At 41.2% G+C, this 20,288-nt stretch overlaps 1 protein-coding gene and 1 long non-coding RNA gene across 2 annotated transcripts in view; one reads left to right on the forward strand and one right to left on the reverse strand.

The window, feature by feature from the left end:
• The window catches only part of LOC103382437 (uncharacterized), a 32,829-nt gene that overhangs the window by 4,423 nt on the left and 8,118 nt on the right, over positions 1–20,288 (forward strand). The window lies entirely within an intron of this gene.
• On the reverse strand, positions 2,624–6,941 carry LOC103382419 (nanos homolog 1-like). Its single transcript, XM_008315220.3, has one exon. It carries the CDS (start codon positions 4,852–4,854, stop codon positions 4,165–4,167), a length of 690 nt encoding a protein of 229 aa, XP_008313442.1. The 5' UTR covers positions 4,855–6,941; the 3' UTR covers positions 2,624–4,164.

Below are 20,288 nucleotides of genomic sequence, written 5' to 3' on the forward strand. Positions count from 1 at the left end.
TTTGTCATTATAGGTGCATATCGTGCTCCATTATTTCCATAGTGATTTTCCTATAAGGAATTTCTTAAATTACAAGTTATTCAACATGCATTAATAGACAAACATTTTGGGGGAACATATTGTTGTTTGTCTTAAAAAACCAAACCACTTAGAGAGAGTGAATACTTGGTGCATACAGAGAGAGTATGTGGTGAGACCATGGACAGAGGGGCTTCTAAAGAGTAGACATTAATAACCACTGTATGCTCACTGACGTATATACTACTATACTACTACACTAGTGTCCCAAATGTACATTCAGCCAACAGTAGTATGTGGGAACCGTGCTATTTGTTTTATATGTCACAAATTTGAATTTGACTGTGATCAATAGGTGGAACACTGTCTATTACCCAGAGAGCTGTTGGTGCGATTCCAGGCTCTGCCAGTCTATAGTCTGGCACAGTTAGAAAGTATACAGCAAAACCTCTCTATCTAGCAGACCAGTAAGAACATACTGCCTTCTCTTTAGTGTGTTTTTAATTTTTAAGAATAAATAAGTTAGGTGTTCATACCATAATCACATCTTTCTCAAAACAAACAAAAAGAAAATATATTAGTTTATAATGAAAATTTCTCAGTAGTAGCTCAGATTTCAGGTATATGAATTTCATATATTGCACATCATTACACCTCAGTTTAGTGATTGTTATATTTAGCTCTATCAGTTTCTCTTAAATCTATTTATGTCACAAAGTGATGACTCACTGATGTTCTTCAGTCCCCCTGACCCTGACTCTCTCTGTGTGTGTGTGTGTGTGTGTGTGAGAGAGAGAGAGAGAGAGAGCACTGAAGAAGAAAGTGCTGTGTGAAGTGTACGTGCTGACACATTTACTCCTGCTATTGCCTTTAAAATATCCGTAGTGTATTTGTCATATTCTTCATCAAGTGATAGCTTATTTTTCTGCTCGTCCACACACACACACGCGCGTCTCGAGTCGACATCGTCCAGCACATTCTTTCTGTTTGATATCGACGTCGTCCAGCACATTCTTTCTGTTTGATACAACTCTCATGTGTCACTGCAGATATTAGCTACAACATGTCACCTGGAGTCCATCCAATAATATAGAATGAATATTTATCAGAACTGAATTTATTTATGAATGAGCCTGTCCCTAATCCTACATAAATAAGGAGAAGTTTGATTAAATTGTTTTTCCAGTCCAACCGCTGCTCTGTCAGAGAGAACACCTTCATTCAGTCTCTCATGGACCAAGATAGTCTGTCAATGCTGTTGCAGTTCTTAGCAGTTGCCGACAGGGGTTAGTAAAAGTCTTTGATTAATGAAAATCCAAACCACCTTCTATGTTAACCAGCAAACAAAATTCCTTCTTGCTTTAAGATTTGCCCATATATTTAGACAATAAACGGCTGTGACAAGCTGCAAAGAAAATGTATTGGGTACTTTGACAATTGTTGTATTCCTCTTGGAACATTCTCTTGACTATTTAAATAATATAGCTTGCAATAGGATTCATCGATCTTATGAAAATTAGTAAAATTTGTAATCTTGTGTTTTTGTCAAGTCATCACTAAAGTTATAAATAATATTTTTTCCCCTAGGCTCCATTGCATTTTCTGACTGGTTACTCGCACTCTCCAGCAGATGGCGTTAGGCGACGGCTTTTGTGGCCTTCGCCAAGCGCCGGCTCTGACCGATATAAGTAATAAAAGAACTGTCCATGGTGTAATCCGCCTCCGCCCCCCGATCCCGCAAAAAACAAAGTGTAGATTGATGTACTTGTAGCTTTTATTCGTTCGTTGTACTCTTCTTCGTGCGTTTTTGAATCGGTAGTAACTGGAATCGCTCACTCCAGAGACTTTTTTCAGTTCTTCATTAAAGTGACGAAACGTAGGCCAACAATATTAGAACTATAACAGGGAGATTGAAGGAGAGGGTTGAAGATGCTGAAATATTCATCAGCTGTGTCCAGAACATAGACACGTTAAGTTAGTTCAGACCTACGCTGCCAGACAGGAGAGGAAAGACGAAGATCTCAAAGCACGTACAAAGCACGTACAAAGTCCATCCATCCATTTTCATCCGCTTATCCGTTACCGGGTCGCGGGGGCAGCAGTCGCCACCCAAATCACATTGCACCGTACCAACCCCCTTGAACCTTCCTGCGGGTGGTGAGTCCACTGGAAGGTACCAACTGCCCTAATCGGGATTCGAACTTGCCCAGGAGGTGAACCCTGGGGTTCCACACCAATGACAGAGACATTGCCTCTGGGCCAAAGCGCCACTACAAAGTACTCTCTTCAACTGCTAATTTATATAGTCTTCGCAACATATTGTAGTACTAACCATTGGAGACTTTGGATAGTAGGTGGCGTTGTTGTGTTGCTTTTGCTGTCAGAAAAACAAACGGTGTTTCACTGTCGTCATGTTTGACAAAAATTCACAATATTAGAGTATAGCTCATTTGTATCCAGTTGACCTAGTGCCCCGAATCGAACTGATTACTGGCTTCAAAGTCAACTTTATATGAATTTATTGGCTTCAAAGTCAACTTTATATGAATTAGCATTACCCCCTCCCCCGCCCCCCCAAAAAAGGAAAAAAATGCAAATACCAAGTTTATTTAGAGGTTATTTACAGTGAATACATTTGCTGCTCATACATAAGGTAAAAATAAGTACATAAAACATAGTATCATCAAATAAAGACTTTGGAATGTTTGGTATATAATTGCTAAAACCATTTGCTCCTTACACTTATTTACAGCAATTACCGGTGCATGTGAAAAAAAGAAATCATTCGTCATTTGTGTTTCTGAACATGTGACATAAAATAGAGCTTGGAGCTTTTTAAAGAGCCTGTGGTCAAACTGCATTTCAAATCTACCCTTCAAATGTTTTACATTCAGTTTAGAATCTGCAAAATACTATCCACATAAAATCACACATACACTATATATACCATAGGTGAAAGAATATATGACATCCAACGTATGAACATACAGAAGTTAGCTTTAGGCTCAAATACAAAGAATTTCCTTTGGTAGAAAACATTTGTCTCAAAGAGAGCAAAAAATAATAATAAAAAAATAATGTGCTGAAGACAGGTTGTTTCTGCAGGTGGTGGGGCCTGTTTAGACTGTGTGTCTTTGGCCTGAAGGTGACGTGGGGCTAGATATTGTCATTTCAGGATTCGGCCGTGTGTTCATTTATTTTGGCATTTCTCGATAAGTGCAAACAGTGTTGCTGACATGCACTTGAGCTGTTTGCACTGGCACTACGCTCCTCCAAAACACAGCAACCTCTGATTACGGCATGAAGGTGGTCATTCACAGGTCGATCAGTTCAGTGCTTTGGTACATTTCTCATCACCAAGGCCTTATAGTGCTAGTTAGAAAATGACATGGACTTTTATAATGAATGTTAGGGTTGACAGACGAAGTGTTGGGGCCACTCATCACTTCTACTGTGATGAAAGTGATAATGTTTTTAGGACTAAGCTGCTGGTTCTTTGCTGAAATGTTCAGTTTATGTCAAAATGACAGTTAAGAGAAACAACACTGAAGCAGAATTCCTTTAAAGGTAAAGTAAAAAAAAAAGTTTCTATGAACCTTGTGTCTGTGGTAATGAGACACTTGGTACCTTTTTGTTTTACTGTGTTTTAAGATTTCAAACTCCAAACTTTTAAAATGACCTCCATTTCTTAGTCAACTATTTCTTTTTCTGTGGTGATGTCCTGCTGGCCATTAGTGTGGAGGAGCACGTGAATTAGGAAGTGATATCAGCCCTATATTGTCAGCTACATTTCAATGACATTAGTTATTATTAACTGTCATAGAAATGAACATTGTTTGAATATGTGTCCACTGGATAACCAGCAAAAAATGAATTACTTTTATCGGCCTTTGTAAAAACCCATATGTGCCTGTAGGGAGTTACATGATGGGACTAAAACATGACAAAGTTATATATAAAAACAATAAAATTAAAAGAAATCTCTCTGTCTCACTCTCTCTCTCCCCCCCCCCCCCCCCCAAACTAGTCTTGTGCATTGAATGGGGTAAAAAAAAATCACTGCCTTACACACGAGTTATTTTTTCATACAGTGCAACTCAAACTCTCCAAAATCTATCCATCCATTCATCCTTCTCCTTTGGTGGTTCAGAAGATTTTCAGCCTTTTCCCCAGGACCCTGCCCCCTCTGGCCACTCTCTGGCTCGGCTGCTCTCTGGACAGCGGGCAGTACTTGATGGTGTGCGCGTTGTCGCCGTTGGCGCTGCAGAGAGGGCAGGTGTATGCGCGCAGAATCGGGCACAGGACTCTGCCCTCCGCCGTCTTCAGAATGTGCGTGCCGTAAACCTCCTCCGGTGCGCCGTTATTCCGACAGAAGACGCACACCTTGGGCTCCGGCTTCCCCCTCTGAGTCTGTTTGCGCCGCCGCTCCGCGGAGATCAGCTCCAGGCCGGCAAAGCTCCCCCTGTAAGAGGGAGAATCTCTGCCTCCGAGCGGCGAGTCCCCGCCGAGATGCTCCTCATAGGGCTGTAGGAGTGAGATGCGCTCCTTCAGGTCGTAGATGGAGAGCGGAGAGGAGCCCGCGGTGGCGCAGCAGCAACAGTCCGAGTGCGCGTCGCTGTCTCTGCCGTGCCCAATTACGCAGGAACAAACCGGGGAATCGTCCTCCAAACCCAGCGTCGCTTTGAGAGACTCAGTTATAGAGTTGGGGCTGAATGGCGGACTGTTGATCTTGCTCTTGGCGACAAGTGTCGATAGGCCAAGGTAATCGTTCCAGAAATTAAAGGTGTAATCGTAGGGTGAACGTGCGTCCAGGTAGCCGTGGTCCAAGAAATCCATCCTGACGAGAGTCTGTGGAGTCCACTGCAGCGACGATGAGGAGATGCTGTGTTGTTGGTGGTGATGTGCTCGTCAGCATGGGTGAAACCTGTGGAGCTGATGTGCTTTCTCCTCTCTGGCTGCCTCTAAAATGAGGAATAGTCAACATGTAGGCGCTGATAAGTTCCCAAGAATAAAACCGAGGGGGCGTGGTTTAGTTCTAGTTGATTATCCTCGTAGCCCCACGGAAGGTTGAGAGCAGAGCAGCAGGGGAGTCTCTGAACTGGGAAAACCATTTTCCCTCCCAGGGTATATGAGTGCCATCTCCAAATTAATTATTCATCCTGTCTTGTGGCTCTGGATACAGGTTTCATCAACCTACCCAGGTTGTTTGGACTTTTTTGTTTGTTTGTTTAAATTTCAGGAAATTGAATCTAAATGTTTGTCGTTGTTATAACTGAGATATGTGTAAGAATTCCTAAAATGTGGAATGCAGTTAACTACTTTGTCATGAAAACATAAGTGGATATTAATAATTATTACTACACAGAATTATTCAAAACTAACACACGGGTGATATTGGTATCTACATGATATCTGTGTATTTTTTTAAACTTTTATTCATTTCATACAGGAAGTCCTTCCTGACACGATACAATCTGGGATTTGGGGAATAGTTGGTATCAAACTCCTAACACTGGGTCACTCTAACTAGGACTTCATCTGAACCTTTTGTTTTGTTCTTGGTCGGAATGTGACCACGTCCATGGTCATGTGCATGACATCCAAACCCCACACCAGCATTTTTCATTCAGGTTTTAGGCAGATTTTAAGAGATGTTTACCACCAAATACGATGAGAATGTAACAATTAAGAATAGAATTACATTGGTGGTCAAATGTCATTCAAATGTGTATACTGCATTGTGATATTTATGGAAATGAGGGGGTTAGCTCACTGCACAATGAGCTTTATAACAACAAAGAAGCATTAGAAAGCAGAATGAAGTAAGGACAGGAAGTGAAGTTCAAACCTGTCCTTTCAATGAATTACAATGATACAAGAAATCAATTTTAAAGCAAGGGAAGAAAATAAAAGGTTTATAATCCATTTTCAACACCCTCCACACTTGAAAATCGTTCTCTAATGATGTGACAGGGACCAGTTAAGGTAAATCTGGTGTGCTCAGGGTAATGCGTAACAGAGAAACAACACCATCTGCCATTATATTGGTCCCTTAATAAGTCTAACATTCACTCTGTAGTTCTCTGTACCTATGAGACAGGCAAAACTAAATAAAGTGACAACTCCACACAAAGGAAATGCATTTTCAGAACAACAAGGACAATATCACCCCAGTGGTATCTGAGCTGTTTTTATGATGAGACAGTTTTAATGATCTTAATAAAAGTAACTGTTTTCACCAATGTGTTATTACTGCTGCAATTTTTATGATATTGATCAAAACAGAAACATACTCAAACTCTCTATCACCACCCTAAGTTTAAATAACTTTTATTAAAACCTATCTTTTTCTTACACTGAAAGACAACATTACAGCACAGATCTAGTTTGCCTCCATCTTGTGTGAAGAACAACTCCTCACAGATCTGTTCAGAGTTGCAGTTTTCAGTGCAGAGATGTTTCTGTGAAGAGAAGTGAGCAGTAAGAAGACACCTTGACCTTTTATACTCTCCTCTGGCTCATGCCGAGGCTGAAGTCTACATTTTTTCCCTGCACATCATGTGATCTGAGGCCAGATATTGGTGCAGAGATAAGCTAGAATAACCTTCATTACCTCATCTGGGTCATTTCCTCGCAGTAACCATGAGCCTAATGATCCCATCTAAAATGATTGTCCTTGTATTTTCTCTACAAAACCAGACGTCTGACTCCAGGCAGATAGAAACATTTAAGAAATGTCATACTTTGTGTGTCACTGCAGTAACATAGCATTGTTTTAGAAACTAGTATTTAACAGATTCTGAGGAAGTTTAAACTGTTGAGGACTGAGGCTAAGAGTTTTTGAATCTATCAAACAACTTGATGATGTTGGTTTCTTTGTTTTATTTTTATATTTGTCCCTATATATTTTACAGCTGCAGGGTGATTGCCCATGTCCAACAGCAATCAGAAAAACAGGCCCAAATCAGTGTTGACAATGACATTGAAGTCAGTCGTACTTCGTGTCAGACCTGCAGTTGTTTGGTTCATCTGGATGTGGCTCCTAGGATGTTTCTTCTATTTTCTTTTGTTTTTCTGTAGAAAAAAATCGAAAGAAAGTGTTACAGGAGTGAGGATGCTCAGACCACTTTATTTTAAGTTACTCTATTCTCAGCGGAGCAGTGATTTCTTCTGCTGACAAGATAGGTAGCAACAGACAAAGATACGGAAACAACAACAATTGTCCCCAAACAATATTGTCTCTGTTTGATCAAAACAGAGGCTATGTTTATGGCTCAGAGTTCATTAAAACAAAACAACAATTGTCATTTGTCCATGTAAAGCATCCTGGTGTTTTTGAGCAGTAAAACACTGATGAACCTTCAGTGAGTCGTTCCACACGGAGCTACCATGTTCTCTCTGCACCTGTTTTGCTTCCCCTGAGTCCACGGCTTTGTCCTCACCGCCACAGCAACCTTCTCTGCTCCATTGTCTCCTGTCTACAGCAGGCCGTTTAACTTCATTAATATGCATTAACACAGTCTGTGCCACATGTGTGCGTGTGTGTCAATTTAATCCCAGAAAAAAACAGCTGACAAGGAAACTTGATACTTGAATTGGCTGGAAAGATAATTATAACATTAATTATGACTTTATTTTTGAAATTCAATTAGTAGAAATCACCTTTTCAAGTCTTATTTTCCAAAACTTGGGCTAACCTCGTTTGTTTTTTTTTTTCCCATCGTGGGGGTCTTCATTGTTGACATAAATCAATATTAGTTTTGTGAGTCTCTGAAAATGAGATTTTGAGTCAGTGTTGCAGTGAAAGCCAGACTGGAAATGAAAATGGGTTGTTTTTTTTCCAGTTTTGGTTTCACAGCGGTGTATCACGGCTTTATGACCATGTTTTTTAACATGTTTTCTTTGTTTATTACACAGTGAATCCAGACAGTGCAAAAGAAGAAATTTGAAAACATGGGATTGCCCCTAAATTTGCATGTCCCTATAAATCCTCAGAATGATCTTTAAAAAAAGAGAATTTAGGTGCAGCTGCTTTAAAAAAGAATTATCTTTCAGCATACAAACGTAGCATTAAAGCATGAAGAAAATGATGTTAGGCAGACAGTTTCTACCATGAGAGGAATAAATTATCATCAGAAAACCCCACACGGTCCTTTTTCAAGGTCACCCCAGCTCTACAAACACAAAGGAAATCATGAGAGAGCATTTAAAAGATGAATAGCTGCCACATCACAATAGATAAATTGTAATATGACATGTGGCGCTGTTGCTTCAGGGTGCCTATATTGCTCTCAATGCAAAACATGTTTGGCGGCGACAAAGTAAGTATTGATAATGAATAATGAATAGGAAGCACCTTCACTTTTACATTTCCATTCTTCAGTCGCTCAGCAAAGCAGACAGCTCATCTCACAGAATGATTTCAGACATGGAGAAACGGGGCTGCCACACCTATGAAATGGAGTGAAATCCAGAAAGCGGCAGATGTGGAAGCAGAAGACTTAAAAAAAAAAAAGAGATGAAAAGTGGAAGAAAGGATGTGCATTTTCATGCAGTTACGGTGTAGTTATAAATCACCCCGAGTTTAATAAAAGGAAATGAGGGAGGAGAAGAAGGAATTAATCACAGACTCTGTAAAAAACAGACAGATTTTAATTTAATTTGAGGGAAAAGCTGGGTCATGTTAGGAAAATGGTTTCATGTATATGTAGTCAGAAGATGGCTCATGTAGGGACTATCAGAAGTAATTTAGTGATTTACAGTCCAACAATGTAACTGATTAACCAAATAAAGGAACAGAGAAATACGCTTTATTTAGGTTTTTTAAGAGTCTCAGAACAAAGTTCTGTTGGAGCCTAAATCCTGCAGCAACTCTTTCTTTGTCCACACATTGTTTGTGCGGCCATTGTTTATTTCTCAGTTTTATCTGAATTCTACACAGGCTGGAACTGAGTGGAAGCCACAGCAACTATGCTTTTTCCCCAGCTTCATTAAAGGCAATGATTGTGGCCTCCACAGGGATTAAAACCACGGAGTGTGAATTTCAGACTTTATCAGAGAGTATGGTGGTGGTGGTGGTGGCCTCATGGGCATCTCTGTCTGCTGAGCAGGCAAGGCTGAGATGGGCAGGCTCTGCTCCCTCATTCATCACTGTCAGGTTGAATAGGAAATTAACAAATCCCTTAATTAAAGGACTTCCCATGTGTGTGTGTGTGTGTGTGTGTGTGTGTGAGTGAGTGAGTGAGTGAGTTTGTATGTCCACTGTTCCAGTTGCATTGAAGTGTTGTGCAAGCTTCAACGTCCTGGCATGAGAGACGACTCTTACTTCCATACAAATACACACACACACACACACACACAGGTCTGTATTACTATTCTTGTCAGGACTCCATTCATTTGGAACAATCTGACTGGGTCAGAGACGCAGCCAAACTAATTAGCTTCCATTAACTTCAGCTGTGTTAATGTTAATTCTGTTAATGTTTCATATGAATGACTTGAGTTTGCCGTGCAGCTTGCCAGCGTACAGTCCTAGTTATATGCAATGATATACCATAAGTTATAGGTTTAAGATTCACCTGGTTCTTGTTCTGGTAGTTAGCCTAGCGGTAAGCTTGGTTGCCATGCACTTTTAGAGGTGAAAGAACTGGGAGTGGTGAGCGATTGATGAGGCCTCACTGATCATTTAAGGGTTATGTAAGAGGAACTAGCTGTTTTACAGGGGAAAATGGGTGGTTACATTCCCATCATTTTTCAAATTAAACAAATATGTCTTTTTCTTGAATTTTTTTTTACCATCCTGTCAACTCTGTTGCTGCTGTATAATAGCTCCAACCATATATTGTGGTCAGGCCTGGTGGTGTAGGTGGAGGCTGCTTCAGGATCTTTTCTCCCCAGACGCAGAGATGAGAGGGAGGAGTCAGAGGAGGCTTTGATCCCTGACCTCTGTCACCTCTCCTGGGAGTAGAAGACTGCATCCTCAACGGTCCGTCCATCTGCACACACACATGCACTCACACCCTCCGCTGCCCACCCACACCCCGGCTCCCAGTGTCAGCCCAGCCCCAGACACGTGTCAGTGTCACCAGCAGCAGTGAGGAATGCTAAACAAACCAAGGTCAAGCCTGAAATTAAGGGCTGGCGTTTGGCCTATCAAGTGCTTTGTCACGACCACCAGCTCTGTGGAAGCGGTCTGCTATTATTTACCCTGAATTTCCACCTTCACACACCCTCCCCCTTTGACCTCCCCTCCACCAGCCAGGCGTTCACAGCTTCACACATATGCAAAATATGGTGTTTATGTTTGATGGTTTTTCAAATACAGAGGTTTGTTTGGTTTAATCTCGGGACATAGTGATGGAAGTGACTCATTATCTACTCCAAATGTGATGACTTGATTGGCTTTAACTAACATTATTGTGCAGGTAAAACAATAATTATGAGAAGATTGTTTTAAAATTAGTCTGCTTTTCAATATTGCAAATAGTGTTTTATTTACAAAGTAAATCATGTCTGAAGAAGTATTTACTCTGTCTGAAGATTTATTTTAATTACTAATTAAAAAAGAAAATCTGAAGACATCTTTATTAGTTTGTGTGATTAATTGTCATGTTGGTGAGTAATCACCAATCAATCACCATCAACGTCCTGCTCTAAATCATATCACATCATTTGATCACTGCCACTGTAAACCACTGTGTGTTACAGTCAAAACTCTGTGGCTAAACTTGGTGCTGGACGGAGTAGACCAGCAGACGGGTGTCGAGGGAAGTCGTGAACCTCAGAGATCAGAAACTTGTTAACTCACCCAAATCTTCTGAGATTAAAGCGGGAAGTGGTCAAAGGGTTTAAAGTGCATCGGTACAATGGGTCTGGGGGATTAAAAGCAGATTCTTGAAGCCCCCGCCATGCTCTTCATGTCTGTAGCCAGAAGACCTTTGTTGGGTTAACTAACGGTACTTCCCATTTACACACAGAACGGACCAATCCCTTTTTAATGATGCAGGGAAAATTCCATTGGCCCTGATTATCACAATGCTTCTGAGACCAGCCGTTGTCCCACACACGGTGTGCAGCGAGGCGAGTGGACTGTGAGGTGTTTGAAGTCCCGGTGGAGCAGTAGACCAGGAGAAATAAGCTTTGTGAGACAAGAAAAGTGACCTGCACATTAACTTGGTGGTGAAAAGTGCTAGCACTGTCGCAGTGGCCACCCATGCCTAAAATATCAGTGGTATGGAGTTTAATGGGTTGTAACGTAAGGCTATTAAGTTGAAAGTGTGAAAAGGAAAGGTAAAGATTCCACAGGCCCTGCCCCCCATGTTGAGCCACACTGTCCTCTGGCTGTTTATTATGCGGGTGTCATGGTCAGTATTTTTTTATTTTTTTATTTCTTTTTTGTCTGTACCAAAAGAGTAGTTTTGGAACAGACAACAGGGGAAGAAACCTTTCACAAAAGTAATGTTGTGTCCAAAAATATTTTTAATATTAGCAGATGTAAGCATACTAACATACTGTTAAATGTTAATAAATGAGTCACTAGATTTAATCTGACTGTCCAACACAAACGTCCATAGATAAAATGATCTAATTGAAAAACATCACTCTGAAGTGGTTGGTCCACTGCTGACGCCATCTTCAAGTTCATACATTTTCATGAAATTCATTCGTTGGCAGTGACCTAAAATACAGGCATGGAAAGATCAACACCTTCTGTGTGACTGTAGGTTCACAGTACAGTACAGTACAGTACAGTACAGTACAGATGTTTTTCTCTCTGGACCTTGATGTGTGCAGGTAGAACAGTTTACAAAGTGACACAAACTTCTGTTTCCTGTTAATTGTTCAGTCAGAGTTCTGACTCTGTCAGTCCTGAGGGCAACTTAACGTCCTTCAAAGCAGTGATGTAAAATGAAGCTGATGCTGCGAGCAGCTGATGTTTGGATGTAACAGTAATGTTGGAAATAATCTGCTGGTTGTTGTCGTCTACTAACTGGCAGCGAAACGCCGTCCTTGTGCAGCTCACAGACTATTAACTCTCAGAGCCTGGTGTGTCCAGTCGGGGGTGAACTGATGCTCGTCTGCCTCCGGTGATCTCCCAGCCAAGCTTCGACTGTCCGTCGTGTCAACAATCTCCCATCTTATAGTGAGATTCCTGAAACAAAGAATGACATGACTCATTCACAATACTACTGTATGTTAATTATTATCAAAATTTTAGAAAGAAAAAATGTACCTGTGTAGTTTAATTACATTTCCAACGCCTTTGCATCAGATGAGGTATGCACAAATATTTGATGGGATAATGCCATCATACTAAGTTAGTTGAAAAGTCCATTACCTCTGATGCCTAATCACAGACTGTAGATGTTACACTTGACTGAGGTCACCGTGAAGGAATGATCTTCTCCGCGTCTGTCTCTCAGTTCATCTCACCAAGTTAAAGCACTCACTAGTGATCTCCTGCCGCGAGTTGATCCAACAATCCCATCTGCAGAACACACACAGACCAGTGGACCCATGTGTAGACTGAGACAGGCCTGGCAGTGTGTGTTGGTTGATACCACAGATGGGTCCATGCTCAGTGGGGCTGGTGGATGGCACTACAGCCTGGGTCCTGGCCAGATGGGCCACCCTCAGAGGCTGTGCTCCACAGGCCCAAACAGGCTGATCCTGTTACTGTGGGCCAAGACTGGAGTCTGGTTTCACACAAACACACACACACACACACACACACTCACTCGTGTAGTCCTCCATCAGAGGAGTGTAAATCATCATGCGCGACTATTTTTTGTGCATCTGTGAGTTTTCACCTCTCTGGTTTGTCAGGCGTCTTCCTCAGTGTTCATCCTCAGATTTTATTTGACTTTTTCTGATTATATGACCAAAGCCTGAATTCTCTCTCTCTCTCTTTCTGTCTCTCTCTCTTACAATGAATGCGAGCGTCAAAGCATTTCTTTTCTCTTCAGATCAAAGGTCTGATTGCGTTTCTTCATTATTGTTAAGCAGAGTATCTGTGGTAACGCTGCTCCATCTGGACTCCTATCTGCTTTCATCTAATGGTTGAACCCCGCATGCAGGTCATTTGCAGTTATTTTCTGATTTCTCTCTCATCTGTTTTGAGCTTTTTAGCCACACTGTGATGAGAACATGATCAGAGTCGCCCGCTCTGTTGTACCACAGCCCACATATGGGCTGGAATTCCATGAATTCTTGAGCAGACACTTAAGTTTCCCAGAGGATGAAGCCCACCGACTGAGGTGATCAGTTGACTTTTCATCTTTCTCCAAAATTAGATGACCATATGGCCTGAAGCTTTGGTTATGTGATTGTTCGGGTGATTGCTTTCTTCATTAGTTAAAATGGTTTCACCCATTAAATGTGTAGAATCTGATCCTGGAATGAATTCTAGTTGAAATGTTTTGGTAAAAAAAATGTCAAAACTAAGTTTTTAAACCTCTATTTTGACAGTTTTGAAAAATAGAAAATAAAGATTTCTTTAAGTAATAATGTACTGATAAATCACAAAATATATTTATTATTAATATATAGAAGATTGTCAAAACTGATATTCAGAGCTTTTCACCAGGTACGGGAAATTCAATTTCAAGGGCTACAGTAAAGAGTCAGGACAATACTATGGTGGAATACTACGGTGGAATACTCTTCAGAAACGACTTAACTGCAGTAACATGTACCCAGCCAGTGTAGGCAAAAGCTAATGTATCCCTATTGGATTCTTGGTATTAAAATGTTCTGTTATCATGTGTTGATGGTGCAGCGCTTTCCTCTTTAATAGTTCTTGCAGTTTGGTAATTGTGCATTTTCCTCACATTTGTAATGTAATTGTTACATTACTGGACTCACAGCTGTGACATGTAATTACAGGCCCAGGAAGCTTGACTGGCCAAGTAATGATGCCGTTGAATTTTAGAAATGTCAGCTCAGTTGCATGGACCTGTCACTCACTCTCACCATTTATTTTTTTCAGCCTGCAAATCATGTTTGTACATTAATAATGATGGACTCGTATGTGAGGCTCCTGGCTGCCCCAAAAGAAATGGATTTCCGTTGCCTTGGTGTCATCCATAGTAATATAACCCAGCCAGGGTTTTGTCCCCAGTCTGACAGCTCTGAAGCGGTATGAATGAGAGACACATCTCCCAAGGTCAAGGTCACAGTTTTGGCTTATTTAGGCATGGAGGAGCTTCTTGTTGTCAGAAAGCATCTGCATCTGAAATTCACACAACATCCACTCAGGTTTGACTGGCAGTGCATGCAAAGACAGACAGGCAGGGGGTTGGAATACTCACAGGAGCAGAGCAGAGATGGATGGTTGGGCTTTCTTACTCTGCTGATTGAGTTTATTATGTGGCCTTCTGTTACGTTATCCTTGATATCCAGTGGAGTATTTGTCTCCTGAGGACAAAGGAGGTGCTCACAATGGTGAACATCTCCTTTGTTATAATCTTGTCCTGGAAATGAATTCCTGGTTGGGTTCATAACATGTCTACTCAGCGTAAATACGAAGCAATTTGGAATAAAGACAAAGAACGTCCACCGCAGATAGCACTGGATGAGCCGTTAGCATTTGTTTGTTCATAGAGTTAAGGAAATATGCTGCTTTAATGTAAATGACATAGAACGAATCAGTGTTCTGTTTGGACTATTTTCGTAGCAACAGACGTAAATGTTTGGACTATTTTCGTAGCAACAGACACGATGTATACAAACAATAGCACTTAGTGTCTTTGTTGCACAGTAATTATTCAAACTACAGGAAATAGGTGCGAAAACCTGTTGTTGAACTAAAATCTAACTTGAATTTTAAGTAATTTTTGAGTTTCTTCAAATATATTCTATATGATATATTTTAAGACAGCATATTCAAAATTGACGAGGACGAGGTGGATGTCAACAACGCAGGAGAAACTGAATATATGTCGAAGTAACAAACCTAACCGCTGCCAAACACCCAGGTTCATACTTGGCTTCTTCGTCTTTTGACCCCCCCACCTTTGTTAAACTTTGTTATAAAACCACTCCAGTGCCATCAGGGTTACTGCATAGTTGTATGGTCACAGTTTCTCACTCCTTATTTTTTCCTCTTTTTTCCTCTCCTTTCTGTCCCTTAGCAAATATTTCTCCTGACTCTTTTGTTTGCCAAGATCCTGGTAACCATGGCTACCAACTGGCGCTTTATGAGCACCTCATCCCTCATCTAAATATTCCTAGTTATCCATGGTAATGAAATGCACACACCATTATCTGGCTTAATGAAATACACTCTATTGTCTGTGATTAGTGGGAGAAGGCTGTGTTGCTGTGCGCTCTTGTGTTACAGTGTTTCTCTGCGCTCGCACTAGAAGGTGCAGCAGATTCTTTCAGCTTCTGTGGACAATGAAAAAGAACAGGGTTCGGTTGCTTAGAGCAGTTTTGCTATGCAGCTTATTTGCTAGAGCGACTGTTTGATTGCACTAATTGGCCTGTCATCGCTGTTTTTCCCTGGTGATAAACTCACTGCTGCTGCAATTCTACTTCTAAACCAGTGAACCTTTAAAAACAGATTACCACAATGAGATCCACAGATTTTTCTTTTTATGAGAAAAAAAAGGCTTTGTGTGTGTGTGTTTGTGTGTGTGTATATTTGAGACAGGAGAAAATGCCCTTATAAAAATATTCACCTGTGGTGAAGGTTTTCATTATTTTGCGAAACAAGAAAGCTGTTAAATGTGATATCTGATATCTTGTTCTCTCTCAGTAAAAAAGAGGGGAAAAGTCAAAATGATTCAGATTGTGTACATTTTCGAAAAAGTGCATCTGTGTATGTGTGTGTGTGAGACAGTGTGTGTGTGTGTGTGTGTGTCTGTGCCTATTTTCCATTTCAGACCAGGGGTAATATCTGCAGATTGGGTGGTTAAGTCACTCTGCATTTCATGAGCCGGTCCTGTCACTAACAGTTATCTCCTCACTGCCCTCTGAGGAGTTGTCGAGGTGAAATGATTCTCTGAAGCTCTGAATAATGCATGAAATTACGTAATGCAAATGGAGGCTTTATTTCCCTTGTCCCTCGCAGATGCCAGGGCCCGAGACTCAGGGCCACTGTATTAGAACAGCGAAAGACAAACAGTGGGAGTCCCCGGAGTAAAGGAACTACAGCAGGGACCCAAAAGGTCAACAATAAAACCCAGAGCTGCTTCTCTCACACAGCTTTATCGAGCAGACGCTGGGGCTACTGCACACTAGCAGAGCTGCAGAGCACGACATTGTTCAGAATTATCACCAGAGGCTTACTGTGTGAAAGGCAGTGAAATATTGGTTAAGAAACAGCCATGGCTTTCACGCTGCCTGCCTGTAAACACAAGCACAATCAAAACAAAACAGTAACAGCAGAGGTAATGCTGCGCTGGATTTGATCAGATCACGGAAACATCACTGTCGATAAAACGCACCGAATAAGGCGACACCAAACTGTGGTCAAGTGTGTGCTTCAACAGTCCAGGAGCTTCGTCTCCATTTTTCCTCCCTTCCTGTCTCTGCGTGCAGTGAGCAGACCTGAATGGCATTAATTGCCCCCTAAGATGACGGGCAGATGAAAGTAAGGTGGTGGTTTGCTGTGGGACATGGGGGCCGCTTACAAAGAGAGGTTGAGGACGGCTGGCAGGTCTCACCAACTTCAAAAGCAGATAAAGGCCCCTTTTATACAAAGGATCCTTTTTTTTTACTTCCTCTTTTTTTTCTTTTGCCTAATCTTCAGATTTTGGGGAGGGGGTTTGTGTGCCAGCCCCCTCGCCTTTGTCCACTTTGTGCCAGGTTTTAACGCCAGAGGATTAAATTGCTGTTGCGGAAATCATTGTTTGTGTTTTCCTCCAACCCGCTGCCTCCTATTGTCCCGTGACATAATCAACTGGTGCCAAACAATATGAGAGGTTTATCTCTTCCCTTTGGTGAGACATGAACAGTGCATGGATCCGCTCACCTTGTTTGTCTGCTGAAACAGTGGCACAATATGTTGTTTTGTTTCAGAGGAGTGCTCTTAACTCTTTAAGTAGCTCTTTTTTTTTAAACAAGGACAAGGAGGTCTTACTTGGAGGAGTCACAGAACAGCCAGAGAAAACACCAGGCTGTCCTCCACTACAGCAAATGGTTGTACGAGGCAGTTTTTTTCACTGCAAACAAAGGAAAATGTGAGTGTAGAAAATGGATGAAGGAACACTTGGGTTCAGAGGAATATATTAAAGCTATTTAGGATGGGAAAAGGAGGTTCTTGCTCACAAAGAAAATAACAATGCGAGGAGGAAATGAAAAGCAAATAAGTGATGCAGTCTTCCTTTCATTTATTCTCCCCTCTGTCAGCTCCTATAAAGTCAGTCTGCTCTGTCCACACGGACCTTCACCTACAGCTCGGATTCCTGTCATTCTCCACTGAAGGTATTGGTCTCCAGACGCTCAGCCAGCCCTCCATCTGTCCATGAATAGGACCAGTCACTTTTCTGATAGCATTTAATGAAAAATCCACCCAGGCTTTGGAGAGGAGGGAGGACAGGAGGAGGCAGGGGAGGAGGAGGGGAGGAAAAGGGGGATGGTGGTGATGGTGGCAGTACTGGGGGTTGACACAGGAGTGCTCAACAAAGAGTGCCTTTCACTGGAGTGGAGAGCATAGATTGTTCCCTCTCTCCCTCGCTGTCTCTCATTTTGTCTTTTTTTTTTTTTTTTTTGATTCAACATCAAAAATGTGCCAAATGACTGGGCAGAAAACCACAGACGTGTCTGTCGGTCTAAGGTGGCAGTGGTTTCTGTGGGACAAAAAGCAAACATGTAATGAGGAAGGTGAGCTGCTGTAGTCAGGGGAAAAAAATGGAGTCTGGTACAAAAACATAACAACAGGATAATGTTGTTCCTATACTGTAGGTCATAAATAAGAAATGGATAGAACTATCAACTCACCGTCTGTGGTTGTAACTGACTGAATGAATTTGGCCTTTGTTCTTAAACCAAACACCTTTGAAAACTGCAACAATTTAGTATCATTTCTGCCAACAGTTGGTGCCAGGAACCAGATATTTAGGCACCCACAAACATGAAGCACTCAGTTGTATTGTCTCACAAATTGACTGTATATATTTAGCCGGCCTGTTTGAAATACAGTTTTTGCTTCAAAGACGCTTCTTTTTGTCAAGGAAAAAAAAAGAACGCAGAAAAAAAATGGGCTTTACCCTTTGTGAATTCTCTGTGTGAATGCATGAGTGTGTCTGCAAAACACTGGATGACGGCACTGTCAGTACTTCTTGCAGCTTCTTCTTTTTACATATATACAGCACAGAACCAGACAGGTGAAAAAAACAATCCCGCGAAAGGCTTTCTTTCCTCCTCTGACATCAGATAACAGCCTCCTGCATCCATTCATCTCGTGTGTGCAATAGACAGGAACCAAATTTCTTCAGCACCCTTTCCAATTACTACCATTACTGCTATCACATTATTTTTTTTCTTTATCAATCAAAAGGCAAACAACAGCACAATGTGGTTTGGATTAGTTTTGTTCTTCTCCAAGGCCGGCAGGGTAAAAGCACCTCATTTGGTGCTGGGGTTTATCTGCGTTTAAATTACAAACAACAAACCTCTCAGGGCACGTTTGGCTAACAGAACAGTACACATTGATTCTCGTCTTTGCTCTTATCTAAAATGTTAATCAATAGCCCTGAGAGCTGCTGGACGCTCTTTAGAGGAATGTGCACCAGAGGACTGATGTTGGCTTCAAAGATGCTGAAGCTGCTGTGTGTGTGTGTGTGTGTGTGTGCATGCGTGTGTGAGTGAGTGAGTATGGAAATCTGTGCTGGTGCTTAATGGATAAGTGACTCGTGTTCTGCTGAGAGAACCTGAAAGGTCTGATTTAAAGAGGACATATATTCTACAAAATTGAGTTTGTCAGGGTTTCGCTACACATTTTTATATATTTGTGTCTCTGGAGTCTGTCTACTCCCTGAATGCTAGTTTCAACAACTAAGTAGATCTTTCTTAATCTGCCAAAATCTGGAAATCTGTGCTGGATTGGTCCACCCATACTATCACGCCTATATGTGAGTAAATTAAAACTGTGAGATCATTATATTTAATCACATAAACGTTTTGCGACATTTTCTTTGATGCTGTGGAATGGGATTTTTCAGTTGTAAAATATGTGACAACACTGCGCTAAATAAATATAATCTGCATCATTGTTTCGATTATGAAGTGTAAAAATATACACTGACATAGTTTTAGATTAAAGTGATAAATGGGCCTCACTGAAAAATTCAAAATCACTTTTTTGAATTTAGGACATAGGTTCGGGAGACGTGTCTCTTTACAGTGACAGTGAGAATAAATGCTCGGCAGCAGCAGAGTCCTGTCAGTGAGGCAGAGCAGAAATGTCTCTTTCCCCCTAACTCACATTTCAATTTACTGCGTGATCCTGTCATAATTATATTGTCCTGCTACAGCGTGAGAACAGAACCTAATTCCAAGTCTCTGTTTAACACTGACTGTGTCCTTGTACCTTGTAGTATCTGACCTATTTGAAGAATATGCTGCTGAAAGGAATTTTGGGAAACATTAACTAAAAGTCCATACATCTAAATGTGACAACAGGTGTTCCTGTCTAAGAATGATAGCATTTAAGTTACAGTCACTTCCTTGTTTGAGATGAAGAAAGACACGACTTCTTTGTTTTTAAAATCCTTGTTTCATTACATTTTTTTTAACAAAAAGCCACATTTTTATTTGACCTTTCCACTGTGTAATCAGTTCAAGCGTCTATAAGGAAAGCTTTCCTGATTAGGCTGTACGTCATTAACTCTCAGGTCACTACATGTTAAAAACGCTGATGTTCCTCGTTTACTGCAGAGGAGAGTGTAGAGAACGCTAAACTATCACATTCATCTTTATGTTAATTCTGTATAAACTCACTGCTTCAACGCTGCAGCTGTATTTATCTCTCCGTGTTGTTATAGAACCATGACTGATAAAGTCATTCATCTCCCTGTGTTCCTCCGCTCCTGGATGAAGCACAGTAACAGATGGCCTTTTTCTGCTTGTTGCCTCTGAAAATCATCCTTTTTATAATAATCTGTCCATTAATCACAGTCATAATGGCCAGGTGAACAGTGGGCTCCAGTGACTGCAGCTGTGACAGTTGGACAGCACGAGGTGTTCTGCAGGGAAGCGGTCGAGTCAGGGATGGGATGTTTACTTGTGCACAACAGCAGGAGCAGCCAAGTCTATCTGGGGACAAT

This window comes from Cynoglossus semilaevis, chromosome 1 (genome assembly GCF_000523025.1).
Source record: "Cynoglossus semilaevis isolate Cse_v1.0 chromosome 1, Cse_v1.0, whole genome shotgun sequence".
Lineage (NCBI taxonomy): Eukaryota > Metazoa > Chordata > Actinopteri > Pleuronectiformes > Cynoglossidae > Cynoglossus > Cynoglossus semilaevis.